Below are 18,622 nucleotides of genomic sequence, written 5' to 3'. Positions count from 1 at the left end.
CACATTTAATTGAGAAGGTTTTTTGTGGAAAGCCTCTGTTTACTCAACCCAAAAGACGTGGTCATTAGCAACGCTAACTGGCTACATACGGCGTGCTAAGACAAAAGCACGGTCCAGACAGACAGACAGACAGGACGGACAATATTGCTGTAAATTAGTTAGCAGATATTGCGTTACATTTGGCTTTTTAAGCTAATAGTGGCTAACCAGGGGTGGGAAAATGTCAATGTGGCTTTTGAGTCGATATCAGCTGTTTATGACAGTTTGTGATGGAAAAATGCACGTTCGTTCAGAATTGATTGGCTAGCTGCTCATAAGCGGGCTGCGATCTACCTGTTGAAGACCCCTGGGTTAGGTCAACTCAACCCCTTAGAGAGAGAGAGGCAAAAGCCAGGCATTTTGAGTGATCGCCTTCAACCTATGGTGAAGCACTTCTATCCTGGCCACGGAATGGTCCGACGAGCCTGAAAACGATGATTATCATACGTCATGGCCGTCTCAGTCACCAGATCTCAGCCCAATGTAACACTTATGACAGATTCTGGAGCAGCGCCCGAGACGGCGTTTTTCCACCACCATCAACAAAACGCCAAACGCTGGAATTTCTCACGTTAAGAATTGTGTCGCACCCCTCCAACAGACACTTGTAGAATCTATGCCATGGTGCATTGAAGCCGTTCTGGCTCGTGGTGGCCCAACTCCCCATTATTTTGTCAGTCACTTTTACATTCGGGCCGATACGCATGTAGGTAGGTAGACCTGCTGGAAGTTTAACTGTGGGGTCTCTGAGATGACTGGTTCACTCACCCTGTGACTGTGGGGTCTCCATCTGAGATGACTGGTTCTTCTCTCGTCGCCTCTGCTTCTCGTCCTCCCAGATGGCCTGCAGGCCAGGGTTGCTGCCAATCTGATCTGCACACACACACACACACACAGTGTCGGCATAGATCAGTCGGTTGAATGAGGGCCTCTGCATTTCCCATCTACAGTTGGTTGAATGAGGGCCTTTGTTTCAAGGAGTACATTGACGCACACAAAGTTAAAAGAGCTCAGATCACCACTAACCACTCAAAACTGGACAAGAGCTCGAAATCAGAATCACTCCTCAAACCATTTCCTTCTCAACAGCGAGTTTGTATGTCTGTTTTTTGGGCAGATGGAAAATCTACTTGCTGAAGGCACATATGTGGACTGCCCTGGCGTGACCTCTTTTCTGCCAGATAATGGTGTGTGTGTGTGTGTGTGTGTGTTTCCCACACTCCGTATTCTGAGCACAGCTAATCTAAAACACAACCAAGCACTTTGTTTCTGCTGTGTCATTCTGTTCCTAACATTTATCACGAATGGCAGAAAGACTGTAGAAATAGTTCATACTGGATTGAGATACTATGAGGTCTGGCAACACATTCCAATGGCAGATGCATATTCACGCATGTTTTTAACAGAATGCTCTATTTTTGCTTCATGTTCCCAGTTCAATCTGCTCTTCCAGCCTTCCATCCTACACCCCCCTGTTTCTCTCTCCCTCGCTCTCTCCCCCTCCCTAACAGAAGGTCGGAGAAAGACGAGACTACAGAGAGACGGGGTGAGTGGACAGTGTTTGTTTTGGCCCGGGTGGCCACTGATCTAACGCTCGGATGTGCTGGAGAGCAGGAGCCTGGCAGTGGGGTGCGAGACAGACTGTTTGATCTGGAGAAGGCCTCCATCGCTCATCTGGGTTACATAGGTAGGGGTCCCAAATGGAACCCTATATTTAGGGCTCCTATAGGGCTCTGGTCAAAAGTAGTGCACTACATAGGGAATAGGGTGCCATTTGAGACGCAACCAAGGTTTGACGAGGAAAAGCCTTCATTCCTTGACTGTGTTGCACAGTCAGAGCAGTGGAGTCAGTGGAGTCATTAACCTCTGACTGGCGGTTTTTATATATGACTAAAAATATAATGTTTCCCAGTTTCTCGCCGTCCTTACTCTCTATTTCCAGACGGTTGAGGATGTCTACAGCCACAGCATCCACTTCCAGCTCACATGTGCTCTGTTTCTCCACATCCTCCAGGACCAGGGAACTGCATCAGAGAGAGAGAGAGGCGGGGAGATCATGCAGATTGGGCGAGCGAGAGAGCAAGAGGTGAGCACACAACATGGATGCACATTACACACTAAATCCTACACGGACAGAAATGTACAGACAAGACCTAAAAACACAACGCTGCATTGGCCCAGAGCATGTCATTGGAGCCGGTCTGTGCTGGCGTGGCTCACCAGGCTATGGCATCCTCCTCCCAGCGGACAAACATGCCTCCCAGCGTACTGTCGCTCAGTCTGGAGGTACAGGGGCTCTTCAAAGGGCTGGTGGCTGGCCTGCTGCAGCCCTGGCGATCTGGGGGAAATCCCTCTGTTCAAGACACACGTGCACACAGACACACAAAAACATGTGAATCATGTGATGGAAGCCAATTGATTTTTTTGGGGGGGGTAAACCAGTCTACAGACATTGTGTCTTCAACATAGAGCAAAAAGAAAAGCATACCAGCTCAGTATTTCCAATTCATTTGGATCTACACAGATTTCTAAAATCCCAGGTCCTTTGTCATCGTCTTCACTTGATCCCAGATTACAAACTCCCTTTCAACTAGGTGTTGTACAAAGGAGAATATAAACAGGTGAACATTATCGCAGAGTTTCAGCCCCTTTGTACTTTTTGGTTCTTTGCAACCCATTTTCCGTTGATTGCGTCAAAATCCAGGAAGTGGCCCTTTCTTTGTCTGGGGAGAGTGTTGCGTGAACATTGTTAAGAACCTGTTCATCTGAAGCGGGGGTGGGTTCCTGGCCTATTCATTAACCCTTCCATGCGTGGTGGTGTCACGCTGGGTTCTGCCTCCCCTGGCCCAGGAGACTCGCTCAGGCATGAAGACAACTGCAGAGCGGAGATACCTGTCCCATCTCGGCTCAGCGCGGCCCGGGATTAGCGCTTCGTAAGCCTTAGTCAAGATCAAACAGAAAGTGGCCAATCTACCGCTTTATTCCCAACCATCGGGCGCCGTGTGAAGCCAAGGCCAAGTTCAACCCTCAGATCTGAGGGAAACCTTCCTGCTCCTCCAATCCCACTATGAAACGTCCCCCTGTTCTACCCCTCTCGCCCTGCTACTGCGAGGGGCCTAGTGAGAGTCACAGGTTCCCGTCCTGGGAAGACGGGAGGAAATCTGACCGCCGCGGCCCTCATTCGAGATATCGATTGTCCCAGCTTGGCTAGCCGTCTGTGGTTTCGTTTCGGGTTGGCAGAGGTGATGTGGGACGTAATGTTAATACTAAACAGCGATGTACAGTGCAAGTTCAAATCAACAGCCTGAGTTCAACAGGTCACAAGTAAACACATCCATATTCAAGCCCTCACTGTTCATTTCTCTAGATTGATGGCTGGGTGTTTATCCAACTCAGGTGGAAAAACAGTAACAAGAATGCAGTACCAAGAATATGCTTCAGGCTCCTGGATCGGGTGACGGGGGGGGAGGGGGGGGTTGTCGGTCTAGTGTTCTATTCTGGATCTTCTGTGTACCATCACTTTTTGTTAGGTATGCTCAACAGGCTTGCAGTGTTCCAGAATGCTAGTTATTCCTCTGGTCTGCCGCGGACCCCATTGCTTCCAGTCTCCTCCCGCACTCTTTTCTTCCCCTCTAAAGGCTTTTCCGTGTGTTGGTGAGGTGTCATCTTTGAAGAAGTCCACCTTTTTTATTTTTCTTTCTTTAACGGAGAGCCTGTCAGGTCTTTGTAAAGCAAGGGTGTTATCTGCTAGCCACTCTTTAGAAAATTACACACTGACCAGGATGCATTAGGAGGATAAGGTTTGTGTGTGTGTGTGTGAGATAGAAAGAGAATGAGAACTACAGCGGCTGCACGAAGCATCTCAAGGCCATCGTAGAGAACACAAATACATCACGACAAAAGCATGGCAGCTCTTCCTCTCTTACATCCTCCCCCCCCCTCCCAGTCATAGCTCTGGACCGTTATAGCTCTGGACCCCTCAGCCACACCTAACAGGCAACAGAAAAAGAGGAGAGGTGTCCCGCAACACCACTCAGCCAGGTCACAGGTTTGTGACATGGTTCCTAAAGCAGCCTACTCCGTTCCTGCCCGTCCCTTACCTCTGCGCGGCTGGCTCCGGCGGAACTTGACGGCTCCCAGGTTGATCAGGTTCATGCCGTACAGGTTGTAGTCGATGAACAGCTGCAGCAGGTAGGGGATGTGGGCCTCGTGGGGCTGGTAGTGCTTGTTCATCACAGCGCCTCCTTGCAACAGCTCACACACCCTGGAACCACACACACACAGTTTTACATTAGATGATACGTTGTTGTACGCTATCCCTAGGCATGTTCTTCGCGTCCAGAAAAGGCTGTGTGTTCCAAAATGATTGAGTCGGAGAGGCTTTCATTCCAGAGTTGATATGCTTTCATTCAAAAACGCTGGAAAGAAACTGTGACGACACGCAATTTTACTTTTCAAACTTGAAACTTCCCGCCAGTCTTTTGGCCGGTCCAATATCCATAATAATAATGTAGGCCACAGTGACAGTTCCCCTTTAAAAAGGTCAGAGCGGAGAGAGTTGATTGATTCAGTGATTGATCTGGAACAAGACAGGGGCTCATAACAGTCAGTCAGGCTGGGAGCAGACAGTGTGCCAGTTAGACTCTCTCTCGCTCGCTCTCTCTCCTCCCTCAGTGTCTCTCGCTCGCTCTCCTCCCTCAGTATCACTCGCTCGCTCTCTCTCCTCTGTCCCGTCTCTTGGAATCAGTGCAGTAGCACGGCTCCACTCACAGTGACTGATAGCTTCAGCAGCTAAATAACAGCCGGTGTGCACGCACACGCACACACACACACACTCTCTCTCTCTTACACAAAACAGACACGTACTTGCTTTGTCTCTCGCACAGTCACTCTGTCTCTCCGTCTCAACACACACACTGTCTAAAACACACACACACTGTCTAAAACACACACACACACTGTCTAAAACACACACACACACTGTCTAAAACACACACACACACACACACACCGCTAGAGCTCTGTACTACATAAGCGGGCCGATCAATATCAACAGAATGAGCATCATAGTCATGTCCACACAGGCTAGCCTACAGACAGAGAGCATAGCCCTCTCTAACAACAGGAACACATTGCGAATGTTAACATATAGGCTATTACAGCTCCAACTAAAAAAAAAAAACAGACTGGTGAGAAATGCAAGCTGAGGCAAAAAAAAGTAGAACACACTCCTCACCTTTTGACCATCTGAGGATTGTACAGATAGATCTTCATAAACTTCCTCTCCATGGCATGGTATCCATAAAAAGGCCTGTGGGGGGGAGACACAGTCAGAATAACCTCTTGGGAAAACAACACAATACAGACTTCATCTACCATTCACCTTCTAACATTAACATGTGAGCCTTCAGACTCTGCCCCGTTCTCAATGTGTCTTTTCTTGATTCCTCGTGTCTTGCCTCCTACTCAAAACCCATAGGAGGAGAATGCCCTAGGGGAGGAACCTTGGGTCATCTCCTCCAATGAGGTTTGGAGGCGAGGAAACAGGTGGGAGATGGGAGGAAAACCAAATTGAGAAAGAGCCTCCGCCGTGTACTTAGTGACCCTACTAAGGAACAGTGGTCTAGCTAAAAGAGAGGGAGCGGAGACTTACATGCCGGAGACCAGTGCCACCTTGAAGACGTGCTGCGTGTTGGAGGAGGGGTTTCCCATGGACACGTTGAGGGCCCTGTCGATGCTGAAGGCTACCTGACGCAGGTAGCTCTCCGCCTGCTGCCCGTAGCCATCGTACGGCACATAGAGGTAGGGGAAGATGCCATGGAGGTGGAGACAGGTCTTCTGACCTGAGAGAGAGAGAGAGCGAGAGAGAGCACGAGAGAGAGCGCGAGAGAGAGAGAGAAGAGAGAGAGTCAATTCTGGTTGAGATAGTGGTAGGCTAGTCCTTCAATCGCCGTGTAGAATTGTCGGGAAGTGAACAAACAACGTTCTGTGGTCAGAGGCGATAGGATGTCCGTTCGCGTTGGTCCGCAGTGTCCTTCAGACAGACAGTGTGTGTTCATGTGGCAGAGCTGCTGTGTCAAACTCAACAAAAAAAAGTTGGTTACCTCAACCCATAGGAACAACTGTGAAACTGGCACAGAGTCAAAAACACAAAGCCACTCGGCATTTTACAGCGATATAAAACTAAAGATTCAATTCAAGTAGTAGTCCGACTCATAGTTCATTTACCAAAAAGCAAAAGCGTGCCGACTTTAAACAACATATTTACAGCCGGTGACGCAGTCTGCCAGTGACATGACTGATTTTTACTAAGATACTATTAATACTAGACATGCACACAATGGAGACAGATTGGCCTCTCTACTGAGGGGAGAAAGAGAGGAGGGGGGTCCAGTAAAATAGCTCGTACACAGTTTCCAACCGCGGGAAGAGATGCCGCCATCCAGCCCTGCTCAGACAGACTGATGAAATACAACAAAAGGTCTGTAAAAGGAGCGCACGCCACCACGATGTCAAGCCCGTCATTACTAACCAACGGGGGGGACTGTCTCCATGAGGGGAGGGAGACTGACGCTGACGGGGGTGCGACTGATATGGAATGAGGTCATCATGAACTTGTGTAGTGTGTGTAAAAAGAAGATAAAAAAAAAAAAACTATATTCTGTGTGTGACAGAACTAAAACAAAAAAGGAAGCAAAGCCTTCTAGACCTCGCCGGCTGACTGATAGTTCTGTTCAGGTTTGGGCTAGTCCAGGCCTAATGTCAGATACGTAATACGATACCATCCTACTCTGAATAGGGACCATGTGGCTGTGGGACGGGGACTAGAGACCATGCAGACCAGATGAGACGGAAGGACTGGCAGCAGGAGGAGGCAGTACAGAGCCTCACCGCCCCAGCACCTACAGAGCCGAGCCTCTCCCACACGTCAGCCCCATCTGCTCACGCACCCGCACAGAGAACCCCTTAATATCACGTTTTGTAGGGGAATTGGGGAGGGGCGGGGGAGGGGTTGTTGTGGGTCATGGAGTTCTATTTTTTCCCTGGGCCCAATTGTTCAACCTGAACCCGTGGCATGGAGGACTTCTGCAGAGAAAACAGCCTGCTCTAAAACGACATCCTGCATATCTCTGCAACCATGCAGAGGGTGACACAGGAAGTGGTCAAAATAGATGGAGAAACAGATAGGGTTTATGTCATCGCGAGGCGGGTGGGGCAAACGAGACCGCGCCAACCAAAGGAAAGCAGCTCTCCAGGGGAACCCCTTACAGACGACAGCGGCAAACAACGCAGCGTGTGAATTGCTTTCAGTTTCACACGGGCATCAACCAGGCGAGCAGACCAGACCGACGGATAACCCTTCACGTCTACATAGAACGGCCTAATCTGACATCCAATCCTTTCACCACCACAGAAAGAGACAGTCAAGGCAGGAAAAGTGCACTAGGCAGAGTTCGTCTTCTCTAAGGACAGACAGACAGGTAGACTGGCATAGAGCCAGTCGGAGGCGGAGAGGGCAGACAAAAGGAGCTGTGAGGTAGGCTAGGTACAGTTGGGAACGCGTGTGTGTGTGTGTGTGTGGGGGGGGGGGGGGGTATGTGCCTTGCTAGTGAACACGGTCGTAACACACAGACACGCCATTGGTGAAGCTGCTACTGCAGTTGCTAGGTAACGGAAGCCGGCAAGCAGCACAAGCCCCTGACAGACAGCGGGGAAATATAAACAAGTGATTCTTTCCACCCAGCTGGCCGGTAAGGAGCGAGAGGAAATAAGAAAGATAGAGGAAAGGAGAGAGCGAGAGACACACAGAGAGAGAAGAATAAAGTGAGGGGGAGAGATAAAAAGAGAGAGGCAGATAGTCTCTCTTTCGAAAAGAGAGTGTGAGAAAGAGATTGAGATAGGAAGTGAGAGTCTCTCTTTCTAAAGAGACCGAGAGAGAGAGAGAGAGACAGACTGAGATTCTCTCTCGGTCTCTTAGAGAGACTGAGTGAGTAAGAAAGAGTAAGAGAGACTAAGGAGAGAGCGAGTAAGAGACACTAAGGAGAGAGCGAATAAGAGAGACTAAGGAGAGAGCGAGTAAGAGACTAAGGAGAGAGCGAGTAAGAGAGACTAAGGAGAGAGCGAGTAAGAGAGAGAGAGGAAATGAAAGAGGGAGTTGTGTCTGACTGAGGCCTAGGCCCTAGGGCTGTTCTCTCTCTCTCTCTCTCTCTCTCTCTCTTCCTGTCTGAGTAGAGAGTAGTCCCCAGCCACCCGTCAGCTCCTGACCACCCCCGACCGAGCGGGGCTCCCTGATTTGTTAATGGGAGGGAGGACCAGACCAAGAGAAGGGACTGTGGGGCTACTACAGACAGGGCCCTATCATAGAGTTAGATAGAGGACGCAACATTGTAGCCGTCCTATTACGGCATCTGCTACAGCATGGTCAGCACAATTGAGGACGTCTCAATTTTGAAGTAGTCCATTTTATTCTTCTTCTACGAGTTGGGAAACAAACTGAAAGAGTTCACACTGCCACCAGGAGGAGTGCATCGTTTGAACAGCAATAAAGCCCAAGTTTGTGAATTACTGCCACCCGCAGTTCTGGAATGTTTGCTCACGAGTATAAATAGGAATTCCCACCCAGTTAACTACTTCAGAATGATGAAAGTCCTCAAATGGCGCTGTCCATGCTAAAGCAGGGCACTAGAGTCCTCTATAGAAACCATCTACAGGAAGGAACACGGAGGCAGCGATGATGATTCTCTCTCCATCTCCTCTCCTCCTCCAGGTCTGCAGCAGGCAGCGGCGGGTCTGAATGACTCAGCACTACAGCAGCAGCTCCAGCCTGTCAGTACTGTAGAGTTACAGTCGGAGTGCTGCCTGCTAGCTGCTACTGTACACTGCTGCTGTCTGAACAGACAGACAGGACAGACGTCTATAGGAGTCCCTCTCACTGCATGGAGCAGCAGCAGGACTTATAATAAATATGGAAATGAGCCCGTGTGTGCGGGGGGGGGGGGGGGGGGGGGGGGTGTATGTGTGTGAGAGTTTGCATGCACGTGTGTGCGCAACTAGCCACTCAGATCCTCCATCTTGATGAATACCCATTCATGCTCTTGCTGGACTGGACCTGATTGATTGCAGGAAGCTCCGGGTCACACAGAACAAGAGAGTGTGGAGCTGTATAGAACCCTTCTCTCTGTACAATTTGGGCCCTGAGGCACAACCCACAGATGAATGTAGCTTCGGAGTGAGGGGGAATCTGGGAGGGAGCGAGGGATGCAGGGGGAGGGCAAGTCCCTCTTAGATGGGGGTCTGTGGGGGGGGGGGGGCAGAGTAATAAAGAACATGGACAAAACTTGCTTAGGGATTGGGACTGTGGATTATGGACAAAATACCAACTGGGTTTTACAGTAACAAGAGAACAAGGCCAAGATGTTCTAATGGAGTTGAGAGAACAGAACTGAGCACCGTGGAGGAGAGGCTCGTTAACACAGCCTGAGCCCATGTCTAGGACATAATATCTGCCCGGTCATGTACCGAGTCCCCCTAACACTGTAGGGAGGATAGCGGGGGGAGACGAAAGGTTTACGGAAACTCAACACCGGTATCTCAACATCTGGCGAGAGCCTCCTGCATCGTCCGTCTCAATGCCAGGGCACGAGGGTGCAGGGAGCGACGGAAGGAGAGGGGGGTAGAGAGCGAGCGAGAGAAGAAGTGTAAGAGGGGGGCGAGAGAAAGAAAGAGCGAAACGGAGAGTAAGAGAGAGAGGACGATCAGAGGGAAAGGCCGAGCAAGTTTGTCTGAGGGAGAGACGCACCTGGCGTCATCAAATCTAACCCCCGACCCATTATGCTGCTTCACAAGAGTCACGGTTTCCCTCTATTCCTGCCAGAGCACCTGCAACAACAACAAACAAAACAAACAAACAAAAAAAAGAAGAGAGAACCTCCCGGCCAAACCCATCAGCGGCCTGACTGAGCAGACATCTTCCCATAGCCCTGTATGGTATGGAGAGAAGAAGGGACGGATGGCAGGAACAAACTAATGGGTGCCGCATGAAGATACTGTCGATCAATAAAGCTTCTGCTTGCTTAGCAAAGATCTGCACCATCATTTATCTTCCCGTCCTTCTAATGAGTTTTAAATGCGGGCGGGTGCGTCATAACTCCTCGCACAGACACACGGACGTTCTAAAACGCATCACAGTAAACGCTGGGGGGGGAGGGGGGGGGTCTCGTTTTACATTAGACTTCAGGGAAATAGAAACGGGACTATGTTGAGGGAATATCAATGTGGCGTGCCTGTCTCCGGTCTGCATCGGGCACATGGAGCCACCCATGGGAGAGGGAGGGAGGGTGTCCGCGTGAGACGGTTGAGTTCCGCGGGTTCACTACAGTCGCTATCCTGCACCACGACGAGAGAGAGAGAGAGAGAGAGAGAGAGAGAGAGAGAGAGAGAGAGAGAGAGAGAGAGAGAGAGAGAGAGAGAGAGAGAGAGAGAGAGAGAGAGAGAGAGAGAGAGAGAGAGAGAGAGAGAGAGAGAGAGAGAGAGAGAGAGAGAGAGAGAGAGAGAGAGAGAGAGAGAGAGAGAGAGAGAGAGAGAAGAAAGAGAGAGAGAGAAAAAACACTTGTTTGAGGAGGAGGGAGAGAACAGAGACTGCAGTGAAGGGAAGAGGAGAGAGAAAAGAGACGAATGACTACTTTAAATCACATCGCTCTAGTCTGAGGGATTTACTCCAGTCGCCCGCTGGTGGCGGGGGCGGGGTAGAAATGTATGCCGCTGCTTTATAAACTATACTGAACATTTTCAAAGATTTTACTGGGTTACAGTTCATTTCAGGAAATCAGTCAAATGAAATTAATGCAGTAGGCCCTAAAAAATAATTTAAATTAAAAAAATTTAAAAAAAAATTTACAATTAATTATTATTATTTTTTTATAAAAAAATAAAAACATTTAAAAAAAAAAAAAAAAAAAAAAAAAGAGATGCATCCATTGGTCACAGATACCTTAAAAAAAGAAAAGGTAGGGGCGTGGATCAGACCACCATTTCCCTCATGCAGCACATTGCATAGAGATGATCAGGCTGTTGATTGTGGCCTGTGGAATGTTGTCCCACTCTTCAATGGCTGTGAGCATTTGCTCGATATTGGCAGGAACTAGAACACGCGGTCAAATGCGTCGATCCAGAGCATCCCAAACATGCTCAATGGGTGACATGTCTGGTGAGTATGCAGGCCAATTATGGACTAGGACATTTTCAGCTTCCAGGAATTGTGTACAGATCCTTGTGACATGGGGACGTGCATTATCATGCTGAAACATGAGGTGATGGCGGGGGATGAATGGCACGACAATGGGCTTCTGGATCTCATCACGGTTTCTCTGAGCATTCAAATTGCCATCGATAAAATTCAAATTGCGTTTGTTGTCCAACTTATGCCTGCCCATACCATAACCCCACCGCCACCATGGGGCACTCTGTTCACAATGTTGACATCAGCAAACCACTAGCCCGCACGACTCCATACAAGTGGTATGTAGTTGGGAGGCTGGTTGGAGGTACTGCCAAATTTTCTAAAACGATGTTGGAGGTGGCTTATGGTAGAGAAATTAAATTATCTGGCAACAGCTTAGGTGGACATTCCTTCAGTCAGCATGCCAAGTGCACCCTCCCTCAAAATTAGAGACATCTGTGGCATTGTGTTGTGTGACAAAAACGCACATTTTACAGTGGCCTTTTAATGTCCCCAGCACAAGGTGCACCTGTGTAATTATCATGCTACTTAATAAGCTTCTTGATATGCCACACCTGTCAGGTGGATATATTATCTTGGCAAAGGAGAAATGCTCACTAACAGGGATGTAAACAAATTTGTGCGCAAAATTTGAGGGAAATACAGGTCTTCTAGCAGACACTACGTAATGCTAGTCCTGGGTGAGACTATTGAAATGCTGCCAGGACAGCAATTTATGAAGTGGTGTTTGGTGGCATGCAGGAGGAGTAAACAGTGTGTTTGCCATGCTGTGGAGAGACTCTGATCACACTGTGCCTGTGTGTGTGTGTGTGTGTGTGGTAGAGACACTCGGGGAGGAGGAGGAGGAGAGAGGCAGACATCGAGGCGGGATGCTGCTATTTTTGGCCTTGCCTGGCTGCAAGGAGCGAGTCTACTGATGAGCAGAGCAGAGGTGGAGAGGACACAGACAGGGGCTGCTGAGCAATGAGATGAGCATGTTGATCTATTTACAGCTCTACCTAGGCCTGTGCTCCATTCATACACCACTGTTATAGCCTGTACTGTGTGTGTGAGTGTGTGCGCGTGTGTTGGGATGCTGCTCATTAACTACCCTCTGTTTGGATACCCGCCCACTGCCACCCACTCCTCCCCTTACACCATCCTCCTCAAACCCCCTCCATCACACACACACACACACACGAGCACTGCAATTTAGGTACAGCGATAATGCACACCGGGTCCCTTCAATCATCCATCCTTCAAAGTGCCTATGCAAAATTGTTTTGTTTTAGAGAATAAACAAAGGCGTGAGGGTAGGCGCGTTTCTTTATGGGCACCTCACCCTTTTTCACTCAGAATAGTACACTGCCGCAGCTTCCTGCTCTGCACTCTTCCCTGTTCTTTGCTTTCCACAGTTGGCCACGTCTCCGGATCTGAGTCCGACACGACCGACACAAAAACCTCTCCGGTCCTGCCTGAGACTCCACAGAGTGGTAAAACCAGGAACGGCTGTTCACTCACTGACCACCCTGTTCTGTAAGGCCTCGTCCTCCATTCGTTGAACACTGAACAGCTCCTATACAGTGGTTTAACCAGGCGTATTCACCACGGACTGCATCCAGATCGGATTCCGAACACAGGCCAGTGTCTTCAGCTGTGTCCTCAGGCCTCCAATAGAAATCATTGTAAGAGGCTGGTAGCCCTGAAATGCTTCCCTTCCACTCTCAGTGTGTCACAGGTTCCATTGTGTCATCGCTAGGAGCCAGAAGCCTCCCTGGCTGAGGTGACTTCATGCTGGGAGAGAGACTGTGGTGGTCCCCGGGCCAAACCTGGAGCAGACAGCAGAATCCTCCCTGTGACTGCGCTGTGTTTTCCCTCTCCACAGCCAAGGCCCGTCCTGGCAGACCGCCTGACTCCTGAGCACAGAGTGGAGCAAACAAGTCACTGGACGTCAATTCCCAGCGAGGGATTTCCTACAGCATTCCCAGTCGTTCCTTCCCATGTCCTGTACCCAGTCCAGTCCTGAGGCAGACAAAGGCCCAAAAGTCTCTATGAAAAGGGGATTCATAGATCGTTCCCAGACAGCACCTTATCTACAGTCCTGACTGAGGCATGAAACACCTCGAACTCTTTGTGAAGCTCCAGACGGGAACAAGCGGTCTCCTGCTGGGTTCAGTAAAGACATCCCTGGCACTTCAGCGTGTTGAGGAACAAACAGACCAGACGGCCCTGCCAACCAGTGCCAAGCAGGAGTCTTAACAGATGGCCAACCACCTAGCCTCACGCGGGAACCTACGGAACACACACACACACACCCACCCACGGAAAAACAGCAGAATACAATATCACGTTTTATTTGGTCTCTGACTGAGGAGTGTGTCACAACAGCACATTCTACTCCACACCTCATGGGTATAGGCCTATGTTGTGAGAATCCATCCTAGTGGAAGATGTAGGTGGCTGGGCAGTGAGCAGGGGCCCCCTTCCGCTACCATCCATCTCCGGTGTGGGATACGAGTGGCGATAACAGGCCCCAGTTCATTCATCCAGCGACAGTGTGATGATGGCACTAATGATCCCGGTACAGCGGATTAACAGCACAGGCCTCCATGCCCTCTGGTGTGTCAAGGCAGGGGCACACACACACACATACGTACACACACACACACGCACATAAAAGTCTTTGCGATGCAGTCATTTAGCTGTGGCGCGGCACCGCGGCAAAAATCATTGCCACTAAGGCCCAAAAAAATACGGCGCACAAAATAATAAATAAAGTCCACATGGACAATAATAAAGTCCACATGGACTTTTCCTCTTTAAACAAAGAATATAAAAAAACAAATGACCCCAATAGTAGAATAGTATATCTATTTACCTAGACGTGTTGTTGTGTGTTCTAATGCGAGAGAAATAGGCTATTCCTCTCGAGGTGTATTCCAGTTGCGAATGCCATGCACAGCGAGGCTCAATGCAATGACGGGAGACAGACGTTTTAAAATGGCCTTTGCTAAAAAGAGGGAGATCCTACTTTATTCCTGAGTGCATAGGGGAGAGTGGGGCTAAATGTAACATGTGTCTATTGTAGGGTAACTTGAGGTAAAAACGCCACCCTACCTGAAATATATTTTTGAGGGCGTAACTTCAAATTGTGATGAGACATTAGTTTTTTTTTTTTGTTGAGCAAGAGTGGCAACCAGGGAAAGTGTTCGGGGGAGAATGGTGACATGATGTGGTTTCTGGGAGAAGTACAGACAGGGGAGTTTTACCCCGGGTGGCAGAATATGCCACCCGGGGTAAAATTGCAATTGTTTGGAACATAAAATTCATCAATATGATGCTAACTAGTTAAAAGATCACATTCGGGAGCTCCCGAGTGGTGCAGTGGTCCAAGGCACTGCATCGCAGCACTAGCTATGCCACTAGAGATTCTGGGTTCGAGTCCGGGCTATGTCGCAGCCGGCCGCGACCAGGAGACCCACAATTGGGTCCGGTTTAGGGGAGGGTTTGGCCGGCAGGGATGTCCTTGTCCCATCGCGCACTAGCGACTCTTGTGGCGGGCCGGGCGCCACAGCACTTATACGTTTCCCCCGACACATTGATGTGGCTGGCTTCCGGGTTAAGTGGGCATTTTGTCAAGAAGCAGTGTGGCTTGGTTGGGTTGCGTTTCGGAGGACGCACGGCTCTCGACCTTTGCCTCTCCTGAGTCTGTACGAGAGTTGCAGCGATGAGACAAGACTGCAACTACCAATTGGGAAGAAAAAGGGTAAAAAAAAGAAAGAAAAAAAGATCACATTCGGGATCTAGCTAATGATTAGCCCAATAGGGTAAATGCAGATGGGCAACTCGGTCCTTCAATTATATTTATTTATAGCCACTTTGCTGCATCAGTTGGGCCAAGGGTGATAATGCTAATTGCTTATGGTATACCTGATAATATGAATGGGCTATATGTTGGGCTGGGAATTGCCAGGGACTTCACAATACGATATTATCACGATACTTTGCTGCTGATATGACATGTATTGAGATTCTCCCGATTCTATATAATATTGTGATTTGATACTGTGATTTTATTGTGATTCGATGTTCCAAACCTATTGCTCATCATATGTCTGCTGCAGAGAGGTGAGAGAGAGCCATGAGAACATCACATTTTGATCGGTCATGGAAACAAAAGTGCTGAAAACAAATTAGCCTCATTTTTAAAAAGAAGATGGAGAACAAGCTATGAATGAAAAATACTGGCGTTTTGGTGCAGGTACAGCCAACTAGCGCAAAAATAATATTGCAATATTGTCAAAATGATACATCGTCAAAAATGATATCCCGATATGTAACTATCCACCCCCCCCTCAAAATCACTAGCTATATGTATGGTCCAATACTTGAAAATGATTTTAGCAAACAATTTTAACAATATGTTATTGGGCTCATTTCATTTTGGAGTGAAAAGTCAGCAGAAGGGAGCTTGTCATTTCTTCTCCATAAAAATGCTGTGACCTTCTCCCCCACTGATACACATATTTCCAGAGGAAACACACAAACACACACACCACAACAACAACCCTGGGGGAACAGGAATATACAGCCAAGCAGTCAGAGACGTCCCACAGCGGGAAGGAAATACTATGACTGGGGGAAAAGCAGGATAGTAGGTCCATCAGCTGGACCACTAAGACCACCGTCGCCGTAGCAACATGCCTGTACGGATGCTTCTTCATCCAGGGCGAGTCATCGCTGCACAGCTGCCCAATGTCAGACGTGGTGAGAGAGACAAATCGAGGACCTTTCAATGAGCATCACCTGCACCCCGGCACACCTGTCTCAACCAGACGCATTAATCAGGTGGGCTAGAAGGGTGTGTGTGTGTGTGTGTGTGTGTATCTGCCAGACCTGTGCGATTAGTGCGACGGCAGCCTGTCGATCGATGTCCTGCCAGCTCTGGCTGTGCTCACACAAACATGTTCAATCAATCAAAGTCTGCACGCCCAACCACCTCAAGAAGCGACGGCAGCAAGTGAGCCATAAGACACAAACACTGAGGAGGTGAGGTGAGGAGGCCAAATGACTAACATTCCACGGGGAGTGTCTTTATCAGCAGGATAGAATGACAGAACGGTAGCGAGAGGAGGAGGAAGAGAGACGGAGAGGGGCTACAGTCCGGTTCACTAGCACTGCAGTGGGTGACCATCGCAGTGACACGCGCTAGTCCACAGAACCCCAGTCCCGAGACCAACAGACTGAACCAGGACGTGGTTTCTGTGGTTTGACCTTCGCTCCCTCGCCGCTCTGTGTGTTGTGGTCCAGTCCTCTCTCGCCTACTCCATGTTTATTTGTGGCCCACTAATACCAGTGGCCCTCTGAGCCCCCCCTCCCTGCCGCTAGCTACAGTAGAGGGGGAAGAGAATTACTAGCAGGCTGAAGAACTCTGCCACCAGGGCGGCTTCTTTCCCACATAGTCCAGACACAAAGCCACATCTGTCTGACCACAGACCCAAGCACTCTGCTTAACGATGAGGAGCGTCAGAGGAGGACAGACCAGAACAGCCTGAGGGCAGCAGGACAGAACCCACTGTAGATGCGATGACAACTGGAGGAGGGGAAGAGGAGGAGATGGAGTGGAGAGAGGGGGCTGTGAAGTGCAGTATGCTAGTATGCCAACACTGAGGTAGAGGCCACACATCCAAACGACCTGTCCAGTCAGATTAGAAAGCACCGACTTCTCTCTCTCCCTCCCTGCATTTTCACTAATGTTTGTCACCGTGTTGGAGCTCAGGTATGTGACCGTGGCTCAGGGTGATGAAGGAGTGGTGTCAGGGTGAGAGGCCGATGAACTTGACAGGGTCAGGGAGGGTAGAGGCCAGGGAGGGCAGCTCCAGTCCCACACGCATCACTGACCAGCCCCCCCCCCCCCCCCAAACAGGACACAGGAACACAATGTGACATGACACCTGTCTCTGACACTGGAAGAGAGGGAGTAGCTGTGGAAAAGGGAAGGTGGGGGGGAGATTAGGAAGAGAGAGAGAAATTGGATCTGCAGGAACTGATTGAACAGTAGGTAGAGGAGAACAAAGGAACAGAAGAGGGAGCGAGGGGAGAGGGAGAGCACGGGGAGAGAAAGAGCGAGAGAAAGAACAAGACAAAGGAGAGGGGAAGAGCGCGAGAGAAAGAACGAATGCGAGAGCAAGAGAGCGAGCGAGAGAGGAAGGGAGAGTGAAAGAGCGCGAGAAGAGCACCACAGACTGTGACCAGCGGGCAGGGTATCCTCCGTGTCTGCGGCTCTCAGTCTGACAGCAGTGTGTAGACTAGCCTGACGACACACACACACACACACACACACACACACACGGCAGGGAATGAACAGCGTCAGGCAATGACTTCTCTCCCTGCATCTTCAGGTATGCGACTGTGGCTCAGGGTGAACTTGACAGGGTCAGGGAGAGCAGAGCACAGGGAGGGCAGCTGCAGTCCCACACGCATATCTGACCTAGTCACATTCTGACCGGGGACCCCCCCCCTAAACAGGACACAGGAACACAATGTGACATGACACCTGCAGGGACAGGTCACCTCTGACACTGGAAGAGAGGGAGTAGCTGTGGGAAAAGGAACAAAAGAAGTGGGGGAAATTAGGGAAGAGAGAGAAATTGGATCTGTAGGAAAAGATTGCACAGTGGGTAGAGGAGAACAGAGAGAGAAAGGCCGGCGTAGGCAGACCTAGCTCTCAAGAGAAGACATTTTGTGGGCAGAGTGCACACAGCCTGGAGGTGGAAATTGAGCTGCACTTCCTAACCTCCTGCCAAATGTATGACCATATTAGAGACACATATTTCCCTCAGATTACACAGATCCACAAAGAATTCAAAAACAAACCCAATTTCAATAAACTCCCATATCTACTGATTGAAATACCACAGCGTGACATCACAGCAGCAAGATTTGTGACCTGTTGCCACAAGGGCAACCAGCGAAGAACAAACACCATTGTAAACACAACCTATATTTATGTTCATTTATCTTCCCTTTAGTACTTTAACTATTTGCACATAATATAACATTTGAAATGTCTTTGTCTCTTTTGGAACTTTTGTGAGTGTAATGTTTACTGTTCATTTTGATTTCCCTTTTGTTTATTATCTACTTCACTTGCTTTGGCAATGTTAACATATGTTTCCCATGCCAGTAAAGCCCTGAGAGAAGAGGAGAGCGAGAGAGAAGAGGAGGAGCGAGAGAAGAGTGACCAGCGGGCAGGGTATCCTTACGACACACACACGTCAGGGAATGAACAGCATCACCGTGGACACACAATCATGCAGTATGTATGACCACACATGCTGCTGGTTGACCATTAGCCTGGGCGCT

The 18,622-nt window shown here is 49.3% G+C and overlaps 1 protein-coding gene across 1 annotated transcript in view; it reads right to left on the bottom strand.

Moving 5' to 3' along the window:
• rev3l (REV3 like, DNA directed polymerase zeta catalytic subunit) overlaps nt 1-18,622 on the bottom strand; it is a 49,051-nt gene that overhangs the window by 19,324 nt on the left and 11,105 nt on the right. Inside the window, exons 2-7 of the mRNA XM_036975690.2 lie at nt 5,693-5,882; nt 5,276-5,350; nt 4,140-4,303; nt 2,260-2,392; nt 1,969-2,063; nt 808-912 (exon numbers count right to left, since the gene is read on the bottom strand). Coding sequence (XP_036831585.2) covers nt 808-912; nt 1,969-2,063; nt 2,260-2,392; nt 4,140-4,303; nt 5,276-5,350; nt 5,693-5,882 — 762 coding nt within the window. The remainder of the gene's footprint in view (nt 1-807; nt 913-1,968; nt 2,064-2,259; nt 2,393-4,139; nt 4,304-5,275; nt 5,351-5,692; nt 5,883-18,622) is intronic.

The sequence above is a fragment of the Oncorhynchus mykiss genome, chromosome 4, assembly GCF_057628025.1.
Source record: "Oncorhynchus mykiss isolate SJ-2025 chromosome 4, ASM5762802v1, whole genome shotgun sequence".
Lineage (NCBI taxonomy): Eukaryota > Metazoa > Chordata > Actinopteri > Salmoniformes > Salmonidae > Oncorhynchus > Oncorhynchus mykiss.
The sequence above is the reverse complement of the archived record's forward strand: the minus strand, read 5'-3'. Positions and strand labels throughout refer to the sequence as shown.